Below are 14,562 nucleotides of genomic sequence, written 5' to 3'. Positions count from 1 at the left end.
AAGATCTTGATAACAGATGAATTATTACATTAGCCTAGCTTAGGAGAAAATACATTCAACTAGTATCATGAACATTATGCCTTGAGAGGCTTACAGAAAAAAAATCTTGAGAAAGAATCCCATTGTTCCATTGTCTTTTACTAATCTAGAGACTTTTCTGCTGGTCTAAACCACTCAGACATATTTGTAAACATTTGCAAAAGTCCAGAAGAGTGGCTCAGTCTAATAATCCAAATTACATTTGATTTTGGCACAAAAATCAAAGCTTTTAATAGCCTTATACCAATTTGACAGTTATCCTCCTACGAAAAGGTCCCTGTAATGCTACAGTATGACACACTACAGTGGATATTGCATAACAAGTAGTATGACTTGAGAATTGTTTATTCAGAAGAATCAAATTCTTTTTAAAAAAGAAAATAGCAATGTCTAAAAGCAAGGACTACTATATATAAATGATAAAAGAAATTTGCGTTTACAGTCATCTCTAGAAAGTAATCTATATATCATTCCTTTAAAGAAAACTTACCATGGTCTTCTACGAACGTCATAGAGATCTATTTTGTTTGGAGTTCGACTTTTATCTACCCATGGGGAAGCTAAAGAGGAAAAGAAAACATATAGAATATATTTAAAACTTTATCTTATGTATTTAAATACCACAATCTAATAAAATCGTATCACAGACTTTGCACTATATAATTATCGGGATTTGGTATGGATAAAAAATATCTGTGTTAGTGTAATCTGTTTTTTGGCATACCTTTATACCCCTATATATATATATCAGCATATAATAAAATGCAATAAACATTAAATAAATACAATTTATTTTAAGTAATATATTTTAAATATATTTCTATATATAGAAAGACCTTAAAGGGCCAAGCTGTGCTGAAGAAATAGTTACTGACTATAATTGACCTCTGACTTCACTGGAACCAGAATTTCAACCAAAGTACTTTAGAATATGAAATAAGTCTTTTTTGGACAAGAAAGTACTTATAAACTTTTATAAACAGTTATAAGTTCATTACTGTTTATACAATAATACTGTACTGATTTAAATCTCAGTTACGCATCTAAAAAATTATATACCTACTCAACATAGATTTACCTAAAAATGTAAATTAGAAAAGTAACATGCAAGTATTGTACTTTCTGAACAGAAAATGACATGGAAATACGCATGTTTCCGTAAAGAGAATACTGAGATTAACAACCTTTTGCAAGCATTTAATCTAAGCTTTACCATAATTTTCAGCAATGGTAAGAAACTTTCCCTTCTTAAAAAAAAAAAAAAATAAGCCTTTCAAAAACATTTGACAGCTTAATGAACACAAATAAAACCGTGAAAAGTTACATGAAATGAAATAATGTTCTGCAATTTGCTCTCTCAATGTATGCCAACAGCATTGGGGGAGCTATTTCCTGACATTAATAATTTTTTCTGTCTAGGAAATAAAGACATAGGCAGCTCCAAGTTCCTTCCTGAGAAAGCATTCATCTAAGACAAATTGGAAGAATTATGAATTCTTCCATCCATGAATATAAAAGAACCCACCAGCTTGGAGTAGCTGCTTATTTTTGAATTTACTAGATGAACCCTTTCTTGTGACCATAACCTGAGCTGGAACATCAGTTACCAGAAAGTTTAAACCAAGCATAACCCACAGGACATTATCATCAGACACAGAAAATACTGCGTACTTGTAGAACTACAAATATATTTTAATATAATGCTACCTACAGGTAAACACAACAATTCCTTGAGGTCAACACCAGTTGACGGAACACACTGTAGAATTGGGCCCTTTAGACCAAACTTAGTGTAGCAAATATTTCAGAAAGATGAAGATGCAAAATTAGTAACCTGAACTGGTGAGGAAACACCAAATAACAAAATATGAAATGCCTGAAACTTGCCCTAATATTTCCAAAACCACCAAAAGGCTCTGTAGGAGAAAAGCTGGGTTTTTTTTTACGTGGAATACAAACTAAAACACTTTTAAAGTTTATTGTTATTTTCTCCTTTCCTCTTTCCCCTTTTCCCCTATGAACAACTAAGCCTTGCACTCAGTTCTACCATAGTTTTGCAGTAATTTCCTGTATTGGAACAAAGTTTAAACAGCCCCTTTCTGGCTACATGTATATTAGTAAGTTAAAAAGCACAACTGAAGGAAAGACACTCACTGGAACTACACTAAGAACTATTACAATTGTCCAGTTATACACAAAATACACTATAAATAACCCATTCAGAACACTGCTTACAGCCTATCTAACCCTTGGGGAGATTACTGTGAAGAGTAACTCACTAGCTTGGCCCTTTCAGTATGCACAGTCCTGGAAGACTGTTAATAGCTTCAGAGAGATCTGGAGAAGGTCTTCAAAAACATAATTTCTTACCATGCTGTTAAAATAGTATTTTCTGTGCCACACGTCAGTAAGTTTCTTTTTCCTAATTAATATATTACCTTCTGTTGAGACAAATATATTAAGCACCTACATGCTTAAGTTTCCATGTGAGGACATTTGTCTGGATTTATGATGTGATTGCAGAATTTTTCATCAGGTATTAATGGCTGCTGAATCATACACACACTAATTATGAAATATACTGTTTACTGAGAAAACTACTTCTATTGATCTTTACAATGTTTTCTACAAAAGTTTACATAATCTAGTAGTAAGTTTCTGCATGGCTAAACATAAATAAGTATCTAAAAATTCGTTCACACCAAAGAAGTGATGAATTTTCCCTTCAACCTCAGGAATTAACATGACTAAATTACGCATTCATCCTAAAATCTCTCTGGAATATCACTTTCAATTTTAGATGAGTTTGAATTATCTCAAATCTATTCCCTGTTTTTGTTAATGTTTGCAGTATTTAAGGATCCTACTGAAATTGCTATTAAAAGGAAACTGAAATTCCCCTCAGACATTTGATCTCCAATGATCTAATTTTAATTTGCTATGATTTTATCTTTTAAAATGCTATTTTTTTTGAACTGATGGACAGGGGCAGAGCAGTTGACGTCATCTACCTGGACTTGTGCAAAGCGTTCGACACTGTCCCACACGACATCCTTGTCTCTAAATTGGAGAGACATCAAATTGATGGGTGGACCACTCAGTGGATAAAGAACTGGCTGGATGGCCGCACGCAAAGAGTTGTGGTCAATGGCTTGATGTCCAGCTGGAGACCAGTAAAGAGTGGTGTCCCTCAGGGATCGGTGTTGGAACCAGTCTTGTTCAACATCTTTGTCGGTGACATGGACAGTGGGATTGAGTGCGCCCTCAGCAAGTTTGCCGATGACACCAAGCTGTGTGGTTCGGTTGATACGCTGGAGGGAAGGAATGCTATCCAGAGGGACCTTGACACGCTTGTGAGGTGGGCTGATGCCAACCTGATGAAGTTTAACCATGCCAAGTGCAAGGTCCTACACCTGGGTCGGAGCAATCCCAGGCACAGCTACAGGTTGGGCAAAGAAGAGATTCAGAGCAGCCCTGCAGAGAAGGACTTGGGGGTGTCGGTTGATGAAAAAATGAACGTGAGCCGGCTTCAGTGTGAGCTCGCAGCCCAGAAAGCCAACCGTATCCTGGGCTGCATCAAGAGGAGTGTGACCAGCAGGTCAAAGGAGGTGATCCTGCCCCTCTACTCTCTCTCGTGAGACCTCACTTAGAGTATTGTGTGCAGTTCTGGTGTCCTCAACATAAAAAGGACATGGAACTGTTGGAACAAGTCCAGAGGAGGGCCATGAGGATGATCAGGGGACTGAAGCACCTCCCGTATGAAGATAGGCTGAGAAAGTTGGGACTGTTCAGCCTGCAGAAGAGAAGGCTGTGTGGAGACCTCAGAGCATCCTTTCAGTATCTGAAGGGGGTCTACAAGGATGCTGGGGATGGACTATTCATTAGGGACTGTAGTGACAGGACAAGGGGTAATGGGTTAAAACTTAAACAGGGGAAGTTTAGATTGGATATATGGAAGAAATTCTTTACTGTGAGGGTGGTGAGGCACTGGAACGGGTTGCCCAGGGAAGTTGTGAATGCTCCGTCCTTGGCGGTGTTCAAGGCCAGGTTGGATGAGGTCTTGGGTGAGAAGGTTTAGTGTGAGGTGTCCCTGCCCATGGCAGGGGGGTTGGAACTAGATGATCTTAAGGTCCTTTCCAACCCTAACTATTCTATGATCATCTCTATGAGAAAATAAGTAATTATGCATTTATAATTATATAGGAAATAGAGAGGATGAAGACCTATTGAAAAAGACGTGTTGCCTTGGTCCATGTACAAAACACACTATAAAATCACATAGGGAAACTGGCTTACATTGTACTGACAAAAGCCATTATATGGTCTAAGATGGAAGCAAAATGAAATACACAAAAAGGTGATTACTCATTTTCCTAAAAAAACCAAAAGTGAAGATCAAGTATTTTGAGATTTACAGTTTTATTTGTATAACCTCTTGTTTAAAACATTCATTTTAAATAGATGCCTTGGAACCTGGTGCAGCAAATATCTTGAAGAAGTCAGCCTCACCATTCTGCATTGTTGCATACTCCTGTCTTTGAACTATGTCAACACTGCCCAGTTCTCTGTTGCATACATTAAACTTCAGTCATGTTTTCCTTTGATGACTTTCTTGTTTGGCATGTGGTTAGATTTGATATTTTATAAACTGTTCATTCGATGTTACATCCCTCCCACTTCTGCTGTTTGCATTATGGAGATACAGACCTACCTATATTTCAAGCAAGAGCAAGGCATGTTATTCTGTTTTCTCTGCACATGTAGAGTGGAAATCCTCAGTGTGGTTGATTACACGCAAAACCAGTTCATGAAGGACAGAGATTGTCACAGGATAAAATGTAAATGAAAGTATTTCTTGGGAAAGGGAGCCCTTAGCTACATCTGTCCATTTTTAATTCATGAGGTGATTCCAGAGGCATAGATCAGTGTCATGGGGGAGGCCTTCCTGAAAAAGTCCTGCCGAATGGGACCTCGGTTACATCTGCCCTTCTCTACTGGTTAGGTATGCATGTGCAAGGAACAGAGAGGCACAGATAAATTATTAACAGCTTTACACCCCTTTAACACATTTGGGGAAAGAGGCTAAAAGCTGACAGTAAAACAGGTAACAAATGCCAATTATCAAATCCCAGACAGCATCACCTATTCTGGCTCAAACTTCAGTACCTTTCCATCTCAGACAGTTACTGGGTAGTCAACCTCAATATAACATTTAGTGGGTTAGGCAAACAAATATTTCCTAAAGCTGAATTTTACCTTGCTATCTCTCAATAATCATTCATGTAGATATTCAAAACATTTAAACCAGACTATTCAACTCCTTGTGTTGGATTCAGTAAAGTCTTCCTCAGGTGTAGCAAAGGTTCAACCCTTCAGCTTACACTTTGCCTTCAGTTTCATTTCATAATTCTCATATTTTAGAGAATTTATGTGAACAAACCTGTTTTCCAGTATACAGTAGCCCACTCTAGCTGGAGAATGTGGCATTCCTCAGCTTACTACTCAGAAAGAAGCCATGTGAATTTTGGTGTAGCAACAGCACCTTTGCAGAATTACTTAGTTATTTTTCAGTAAAAAGTAAAAAGTGGTGAGACATAGGAGCTAAAAATAATAAACAACCATGACTTTGGGAGACTTTAATTGTCATAAAGTGTTTTGTGCCAGTGCACTTAGGATATTTGTATCATAACAATGCCTTGAATTGCCCAAGGAAGCTGTGGATGCTCCATCCTTGGCAGTGTTCAAGGCCAGGTTGGACAGAGCCTTGGGTGACATGGTTTAGTGTGAGGTGTCCCTGCCCATGGCAGAGGGATTGGAACTAGATGATCTTAAGGTCCTTTCCAGATCAAACTATTCTATGATTCTAGTAACTGATTAGTAGTATCCACCCAAGACAGAGAATGCTCCTGATCAGTTCCATGCTACCACAGAAGATGTTCAGTCTAGACTGAATGAAGCACTTTTTAACTCTTTTACCCAGATAATGGCCTTAATTGCAAGACATATCACAGTATCACAGTATCACAGTATGTTAGAGATTGGAAGGGACCTCAAGAGATCATCTAGTCCAATCCCCCTGCCAGAGCAGGAACACCTAGATAAGGTTACACAGGAATGATCTTCAGGTAAAATCTATCTAACATAGCTCTGTGCAATGTCCTCTGCATCTTTAAATAGCACCATCACCATACAGAAACGAGAGGATAATTATCTGAGTTTTTTCAAGAATGTATTTGAACACGAAAAGCATACTGTAGCCCATACTGTAGTCTGCAATGTAAAATTAACCTATCAAATGCCTCTGTGTTTAGTCAAGAGTCAAATATTTCTGCTTCCACATGCAGAAACTGAATTTCATCCTCAAAATATGGGTTGCTTTCATTGGTTTTACCTGGACTAGCTGCCCCCCACCATCAAGGGGGTTGGAGTATCAGAGCTTGAGGAGAAGAGGAACAGAACTATCAAGAAGCAACAAGATGTTTTGTTGGGGTTTCGTTGTTCTTCTTCCGTCAGAACAAATTCTGAAGATTTCAATTTGTTTCAAATAAAGGAAGTAAACAACACTCAAAGAGGCTTATTTCAATGTAAAAAGTAGAACTATCCAACTCACACACTAATCGCACTAATTGATGAATTTGAAGCTGCGTTACTGAAAAAGTGTTTTGGATTTTGTTTTGTTCTTTTACTTTAAAGGCTCTTTTAAATGTTGAGTTGTTAAAAGGAACTAACAGCTATTAAGTATGAAACCTTTTGCACACAGAAAAGTGAAGTTCTCAGTTTTTCAAGGCTTTTGATTCATTTTGTATGGATTTTTTAGGCTTTCTAGTCTCTTTGTATCTGCTTCAGTAATGACTTTCTTTGGAGAGTTCAATAACATGGCTGCAACACTATTGCTTGCTATTACTGGTTAACACAAGAGCAGCTGTGCACAGCAAGTCCTTCATTTAGAAATATATCTTTTTATTTTATTAGAAATTGATTTTTAAGGCTCTTCCATTATTAATTTCTATAAGAAGGGAATGCTTCTGTAGCTGAGTGAGACCTGCTTCACCGACATCTGGAAAGAAGTTACAGATTCTTTAATCATAAATAGATAATACTAGCTCTTCTCTATCTATAATTTTAATCCAAGAATTTTAAGACTTTAGGGACAAAATTATTTTTCTGCATAATGGACACTGTAGCATTATCTTTTCTTTATCTACTAATTTGTCTAATACCTTGTAAACCCAAATTACATAGGAAAATCCTAGTAAAATACTGACATGAGCTATGTATAAAGGCATTTTTCTAATTAACTACAGTTCCCATCATATTATACTTACACAGATAAAGAAAGTAAAGCTAAATACAAGGTAAATCTATAGTAAAAAAACGGAAAGAATAAACCAGTTCTTAGTGCTGTATTCTTCAGCACATATATTACAAAGACCCTGAGATTAACACACCAGCTGATTAAACAACACTATAAATTTAAGTATGAGCTAATTAATATAATAGCACACTAGATCTTGGTATTACACGTATTACTGGCTTGAATCCCTAGCCTTCAGAGGATCATTAAAAAAGTAATTTTATCTCTCTATATACCTGTTCATTTCATCTGCAAAAGGAGGACAGTGAGATTTTTGTTACTTTTAAACCAGAAGGTGCTTTGGGGATGTCATTAAGCCACAACAAGCTGTTCATTCAGAAAGGCTGCCAGCATTGTTGTCCCTTCAGTCACACCCTAGGGCTGTCTAAAGGATTCATGTAATAATAAAACTCTGACTTGTTCTGTTTACTAGTACAGATATACCTTAAAAATGAGGGAGCAGATGATCTTAAGAAGCCAATTGCACGAATGATTAAAACATTAAGATGTTTTTAAAGTAAGAATTATGTAGGGACTGCAATTTTGTTCAGTATCTACTCATTTAACTAAGGACTTTAATTTCACAGATAGTTTGCAACTTGAATTCAATACTTCGCCTGGAAGTCTGGCAAAGAGTTGGTCTTCTTCAGAAATATTACTTCTTTTCATGAGTTTGAAGTTCACAATGGTCACCTAAGAAGCGGATATTGTAGCAAATTTTACTGGCTCTCTCATAGTTATATGACCCTAGGCATAGCCAAAACAAAGCCATCCCCTATCCATTTCCTTTTTTTTCCTATCCTTCTTTGACACAGGTAAGGTCAAACGAAGATGACAAATATCTGTGTTTAAGTTATGTAGTAAGGGCTATAGAGGTACAGGGTGGAGACTGCTTTTTCCCTATAAAAAATAAGACAAATTAAGATACAATAAAAAATAAAATAAGATAAAATAAAAATTAAAATTAAATTAAAAAAATATGAAAAAAAAAAACCCAACAGAGGGAAGTCAGAGCTATACAGCACATTGGGAGAGTGGAAGTTGCCAGACATATTGTACTGGGAAATCAAGTTTTAAATTTAATTTCCCATAGGCCCTTGTTAAAACTCCAGATGGAAGTGGGAAGATTTGGAACATTTGGGGACAGGACAGTATTTCTTTTTCAGTTTTATTTTTGCTATCAATTACCTTACGTTTTTGGATTGTGACCAAGTATGGCACATTCCCACCTTAAGCACACTGCAGGACACTGTCACACCAAATCCATGTTCAATATTTCTTCATAAAAGATGCTGAATCTATTCATGCATCATCATGCTGCTATTATTGCTATATAGAACCCGCTAAATGGAATTTGAAACTATCCATATCAGTACTACTCCTTCTAGTATTACCTTTGGCTAACACTACTTAGAGTACTGAGAGAGATGAGATGGTGTTGCTGATCAAACAAGTTTTTTCTAAACATTCATTTAAATTAAGATTGTGGTTTCATTTGAGTAATCCTTTGCAGCTAAACTTTCTTAAGGGTATTTACTACTATAACTAGAAAGTCTCCTGCATCATATTTAATTGCAAATATGTGTCTGCTGTCTGCAGTCCAAACCAAAATGCATCCTTTACTGAAGATCTTGGCCTTACAAAAAATGAACAAAACAACAAAAAATAAACAGAGGAAGGTAGTATCTGGCAAAAAGCCATAAATACAAAGTGTTTTTAAAATCTAATTAGTAATTGCTACAGTAAAAATAATACTCTTCCGATTGCAGTATTTTAATGAAATATTGATTAACAATCATAAACCTCATTACCTCTGTAATTAAGAAGGATTCCAAGATTAAAAGACAAACCAGTTAGTTTGCACGTACGCTTCCAAGTAGTCTGCCAAATATTTGATATGAAATTGTTCTTTGAGATAGCTGCTTTCTAAACCCTAGTTCTAAATTTGCTGGGTAGACTTCACAAAATATAAGTAACTTAATATATGTCAAACTATATTAAACTACTTTGATTAAGTTAGTTTATTTTTGTGTAACAGATTTGTCCATTGCTCTGAGGTTAATTATAAATTAAACCTGTAGTCTGATCTGTATTAATGTACCTTTCTGTCGACATGGAGTTAATGAAGCTCTACATTTGCTAGCCCATGTGGAACAGACTCAACATTAAAAAAGAAGAAAAATTCAATTTTTCAAACTCCTGTGTCCAAAAAAGATCTCTTTGTCCTGGGTTCAGCAGCAGCAGTCAGTTTTTCTCCTTCTTAGTAGCTGGTGCAGCACTGTGGTTTTGACTTTCGGCCTGGGAATAATACTGATAAAGCCGATGTTTTCAGTTGCTGGTCAGAATGTTTACCCTGACCAAGGACTTTGTGAGTCTCATGCTCTGCCAGGGAGGAGAAGAAGCCAGGAGGAAGCAGGGACAGGACACCTGACCCAAACTAGCCAAAGAGGTATTCCATACCACAGCACGTCATGCCCAAGGGGTAGAACTGAGAGTCGCCCGGAAGGGCTGGAACGCTGTGGGGTGAGGGCGAGATACCGGTCGGTAAGCTGTTGTACTCTCTTCCTTGTTATTTCCTTTATCATTATTACTATTAGTGGTAGCAGTAGTGATTTCTGTTATAACTTAGTTACTAAATTGTTCTTATCTCAACCCATGGGAGTTGCATTCTTTCGATTCTCCTCCCCGTCCCTCCAGGAGCGGAGGGAAGAAAGGTGGGGGGCGAAGTGGACTTCGTGGTTCTGATTTACGGCCTGGGCTTAAACCATGACAATATATTAAAAAAGAAAAAACAAAAAAAAAACCAAACAAAACAAAAAAAAACACCCCAAAACTTGACCTATGTTACAGATTCTTTGTGACCCTGCTTGAGCAGGAGGGTTGGGCCAGGTGATTTTCAGAGTTTCCTTCCAACCTCAATCATTCTGTGATTCTGTGAGTCTTAGTTTTGAGTTATACATAAATGATGAAAAACTGTTCCCTTGCAGAACAAAGGCTGGAAACTCCTACAAATTTTTTTAAACCTGGTAGATTTTGAAAATAAACTAGAATTGAAAACATGTACTCAATACAACAGAGCCCTCAGACAAAAACCAAAAAGGAAATAAAATATTTATATGTCCAGCCCTATCTTGCCTTCTGCAGACAGACTCAGATAAAAATCTGTTTGCAAACTGAATATAAAGAAAGAGGAAGACATATGTGGGAGATGTTCAGAAAAGCTGGCTGATTTCCTGCTGAAAAGATGAAAAGAAGCTGTAACTAATTCCCCAAAATGCTATTATGTAAATTGAGATTCCCTGTTTCCTGAGATGACTCAAGACAGCCTCTGAGTATGAACTGGGCAGTAGTGCAGGATAATGAAATCGAGCTCCCTGTGGTTTCAAGTCAGACAGGACCGTACACCAAACAGTATCATGTCTAACAGAATGCGATGCATACTACATGCCTTTATGTCTGGCTGGATCTGGCTTTTCTGGTCAGGCTTGTCAATGTAAACAAAGAAACTGAAATTCTGATTTCAGTTACATTCTGGCACACAGATATTTAAAACTGTTCATAATTTTTTTTTTTATTTTTTTTTTTTTTAAATACCCAGACTTCAGTGCAACTTGAATTTAATTTTACTGAAACTGATCTCGTCCATCACATTGTATCTTTTTGCTGTGGAAATTAAGCTTAGTAACAAAAGCTTAAACAAGTCTGTTAGGGAAAACTGCATCAAGAGACTTTCTCTTAAAGTCAAGACAAATAAAATCACTGCTTTTCCTTCATCTACCAAGTCTGCCATCTCATCATAGACAATTATCAGGTTGATCAGGCATGATTTCCCCTTTCACCCATGCTGACCATTCCAAATCACCTTTTTGCCCTTACTATACTTCAAAATAGCCTCCAGGAAGACTTGCTCCATCACTTTCCCAGGGACTAACATAACTTTGACACCTCGTAGTCTCCACACAGCCTTCTCTTCTCCAGGCTGAACAGCCCCAATTTTCTCAGCCTAGCTTCATATGGGAGGTGCTCCAGTCCCCTGATCATCCTCGTGGCCCTCCTCTGGACTTGTTCCAACAGTTCCATGTCCTTTTTATGTTGAGGACACCAGAACTGCACACAATACTCCAAGTGAGGTCTCACGAGAGCAGAGTAGAGGGGCAGGATCACCTCCTTCGACCTGCTGGTCACGCTCCTCTTGATGCAGCCCAGGATACGGTTGGCTTTCTGGGCTGCGAGCGCACACTGAAGCCGGCTCATGTTCATTTTCTCATCGACCAACACCCCCAAGTCCTTCTCCACAGGGCTGCTCTGAATCTCTTCTCTGCTCAACCTGTAGCTGAGCCTGGGATTGCTGTGACCCAGTTGTAGGACCTTGCACCTGGCATGGTTAAACTTCATAAGGTTGGCATCAGCCCACCTCACAAGCGTGTCAAGGTCCCTCTGGATGGCATTCCTTTCCTCCGGCGTATCAACCGAACCACACAGCTTGGTGTCATCAGCGAACTTGCTGATGCATCCCATCAGGTCACAAGAACTTGTACCTGTCCACTTTGTTTACATGTTTTCTAACTCAATCTTCTTCACTGAGTAGAACTCATCCTTGCTCCAGAATTTCCCTCTGATTCAGAAGCCAGTGATTACTGAGGGGTGGTCTTACAATAAAGACGGAGGTAAAGAAGGTAATGAATACCTCAGACTTTTCCGTATATTTCTTAGGCTTTCTTTTGCTTCTGATGTCCCTGTAGAAGCTCTTCTTGTCCTTCATATCCTTCACCAGATTTAACTGCAAATGAGCTTTGGCTTTTCTAACCATATTTCTGCATGCTTGGATGGTGCTTCTATATTCCTTCCAGGTTATCTGTCCTTGCTTTCACCTCTTGCACAGTTCTCTTTTGAATTAAGAACTTAATCAAGTATCTTCATCACCTGGAGATAGAGATTCCTGTCTTGATTCTTCTACAACTATATAAATGTGTGTAAAAAGGACAATGCATTCTCACAATACTGAAACCATCTCTTGAAAGAAAGATTCGGGATATATAATTTTAAATGCAAGAATGAGTATATATTGCAACCTTCTTAAAAGTTCTATTCAATTTATTTGTTTATTCTTCTGAGCTCTTTTATTAAACTACTGTTTACTTACTCTTGATTTATTCAGAGCTCACAGAATAGCTAACAGAAATCTCAAACTTGTTCTTGACATCTTCCTATCAAAATGGATGGTTGCCAACACAGTAATAGAGGTGAGCATTTCTCTTCACAAATATGCTGTCAGTGAAACTAATGAAAATGTTGATAATAAGTGCCCTCACTAATCTTTAAAATTATTTTAGGGAAGACACATTTTCTTAAATAATCTAAGGAAGAAAAAGTTTCGTATGAGAAAACTCATACTGACTCTTTAAATCAAGCTGATTAGAACCCTAACTGAAAGAGATGAAAATATAGGTTTGAGGCCCATGGAAGTATCCTACATCTTTGGCTCTTTGTCATTTCTTGATGTTTGACAGTGAGAGCTGAACTGAGTATATTCTAGGGGAAAATAGTTAGTAAACAAAATGAAGTAATGGATTAATTTATCAAGAGAGAAGCAGACCTCAATGCAGTCTCTAACGTTTCTACAGAGGCATCTTGTATGATAAACATAGGAAGTTGCTATACAGTTCCCTTTTATGCCTGGTTCTGCCATCACTGCAAATATCAACATATGTACCAAAGAGGCAGACAAAGCACAGCTGAAAATTATATTAAATCATATATGTGATGCTAGAGAACTGTACAACAGTACAAAAATAGATTATATGTAGGAAAACACAGGATATATGTAACAGAAAAATAATCCTATATTTCACACATACTTTCCACCCATGGGGTCACTTGTAGAAAGATTCCGTCATCCTGCTGGTCACTATAGTGACAAGGACAGCCCAAGAGCCTGCTTGGGACAGAAGTGATGTACTGCCTAGCCCATGACTTCAGGCAGTGGGATGCTATCAGATAAAAGCATTAGTTCAAGAAACCTGTGATTGAAGACACCCTCTATATCTTAGAGGTAACCAAAGATCGACTGTTTTTAAGGGAGGAAAGACTGAGTGGCTATATTTCAAGTAATAATGAGCAGACTTGTCTATGTATTTTAATTCTAGATTTTCATACTTTCAAATTCTTTCACAAATATCATCACTATAGAGAAATTCATCACTTTGAAGCAGGTTTACCTAAGGCAAACATAACGAAGCAATGTTTTGCGATTTATAACATCATTTTCAAAAAGCAAGTGTTAAAAGCATCCATTCCAGTATATGAAACTTGATTTTCATTTTCAGAATATTTGTGTGTGTCAGCAGACTGAGACAAAGGTTTAACAAAAAGAGAAAGATGGACAACCTTGCACAAAGACCTATTCTAAAAATCGGAAACCCAAAGGGCTTACTGATTTGAGTTATAAATGGAAGTGGGAAGAAGATGCATAGAACAATACGCATACAACTTAAGGACTGTCAGAATGTCCCAGGTTGCTCTCCGTGTATGCAGAATGTAAGGAATGGGTAATTACCCAGGCATTTCTGAAGTTAATTACTGACAGGACTAGACAGATCATAAGGACTTAGGCGCTTAGCCATGGAATAAGCAGAAGGTGTGGGGTTCTAGATTTAAATTTGTGCTTGAAAGTAGTACACACAAGCAACATATTCACCTACAAAACAGGGAAAACAAGCCTCTCCCATTTTATAGGGGTGCTCTAAGGAAGAGTACAGAGAGGCTCTTGTGTTGTGTTAACAACTGACAGGTTAGCAAGACATAAGAATATATTTGTCAATATATGAGATAAGCCCACAATAGAAAATTAATATCCTGAAGACCAGCATAGAGATGCATTAAAGACACACTGATTTTTTCAGCCTTTGCAAAACATCACTATACAAGATGCAGTGACAAATGGTAACCCCAAACACAGTGCTAATATATCCCAAAAGCACTGAACCAGAACACTTGGAAATAAAATAAATATGAAATTAGCATTTTCAAGATTATTTTTTTCTGCAACATCTCACTGTATTTCATGACATCTAGCATGACAAAACAAACAGGATTTGAGTGCTGTTAAATATTCTTCCTATAAACTAGCCTAAGGCAGTTTCTCTGCCTGTGCTAGCAATTCTACTAAT

The 14,562-nt window shown here is 37.4% G+C and overlaps 1 protein-coding gene across 5 annotated transcripts in view; it reads right to left on the bottom strand.

Annotated features, from left to right (window-relative positions):
* Positions 1-14,562, bottom strand: part of CACNA2D1 (calcium voltage-gated channel auxiliary subunit alpha2delta 1) — a gene marked incomplete at both ends in the record, with an annotated part of 399,650 nt that overhangs the window by 99,344 nt on the left and 285,744 nt on the right. For all 5 annotated transcript variants that reach the window (XM_080618635.1, XM_080618636.1, XM_080618637.1 and 2 more), the window contains one exon: positions 530-599. In XM_080618635.1, coding sequence (XP_080474761.1) covers positions 530-599 — 70 coding nt within the window. The remainder of the gene's footprint in view (positions 1-529; positions 600-14,562) is intronic.

Source organism: Psittacula echo (assembly GCF_963264785.1).
Source record: "Psittacula echo genome assembly, chromosome: 1".
NCBI lineage: Eukaryota > Metazoa > Chordata > Aves > Psittaciformes > Psittacidae > Psittacula > Psittacula echo.
This window is presented reverse-complemented; position numbering and strand designations above follow the sequence as displayed.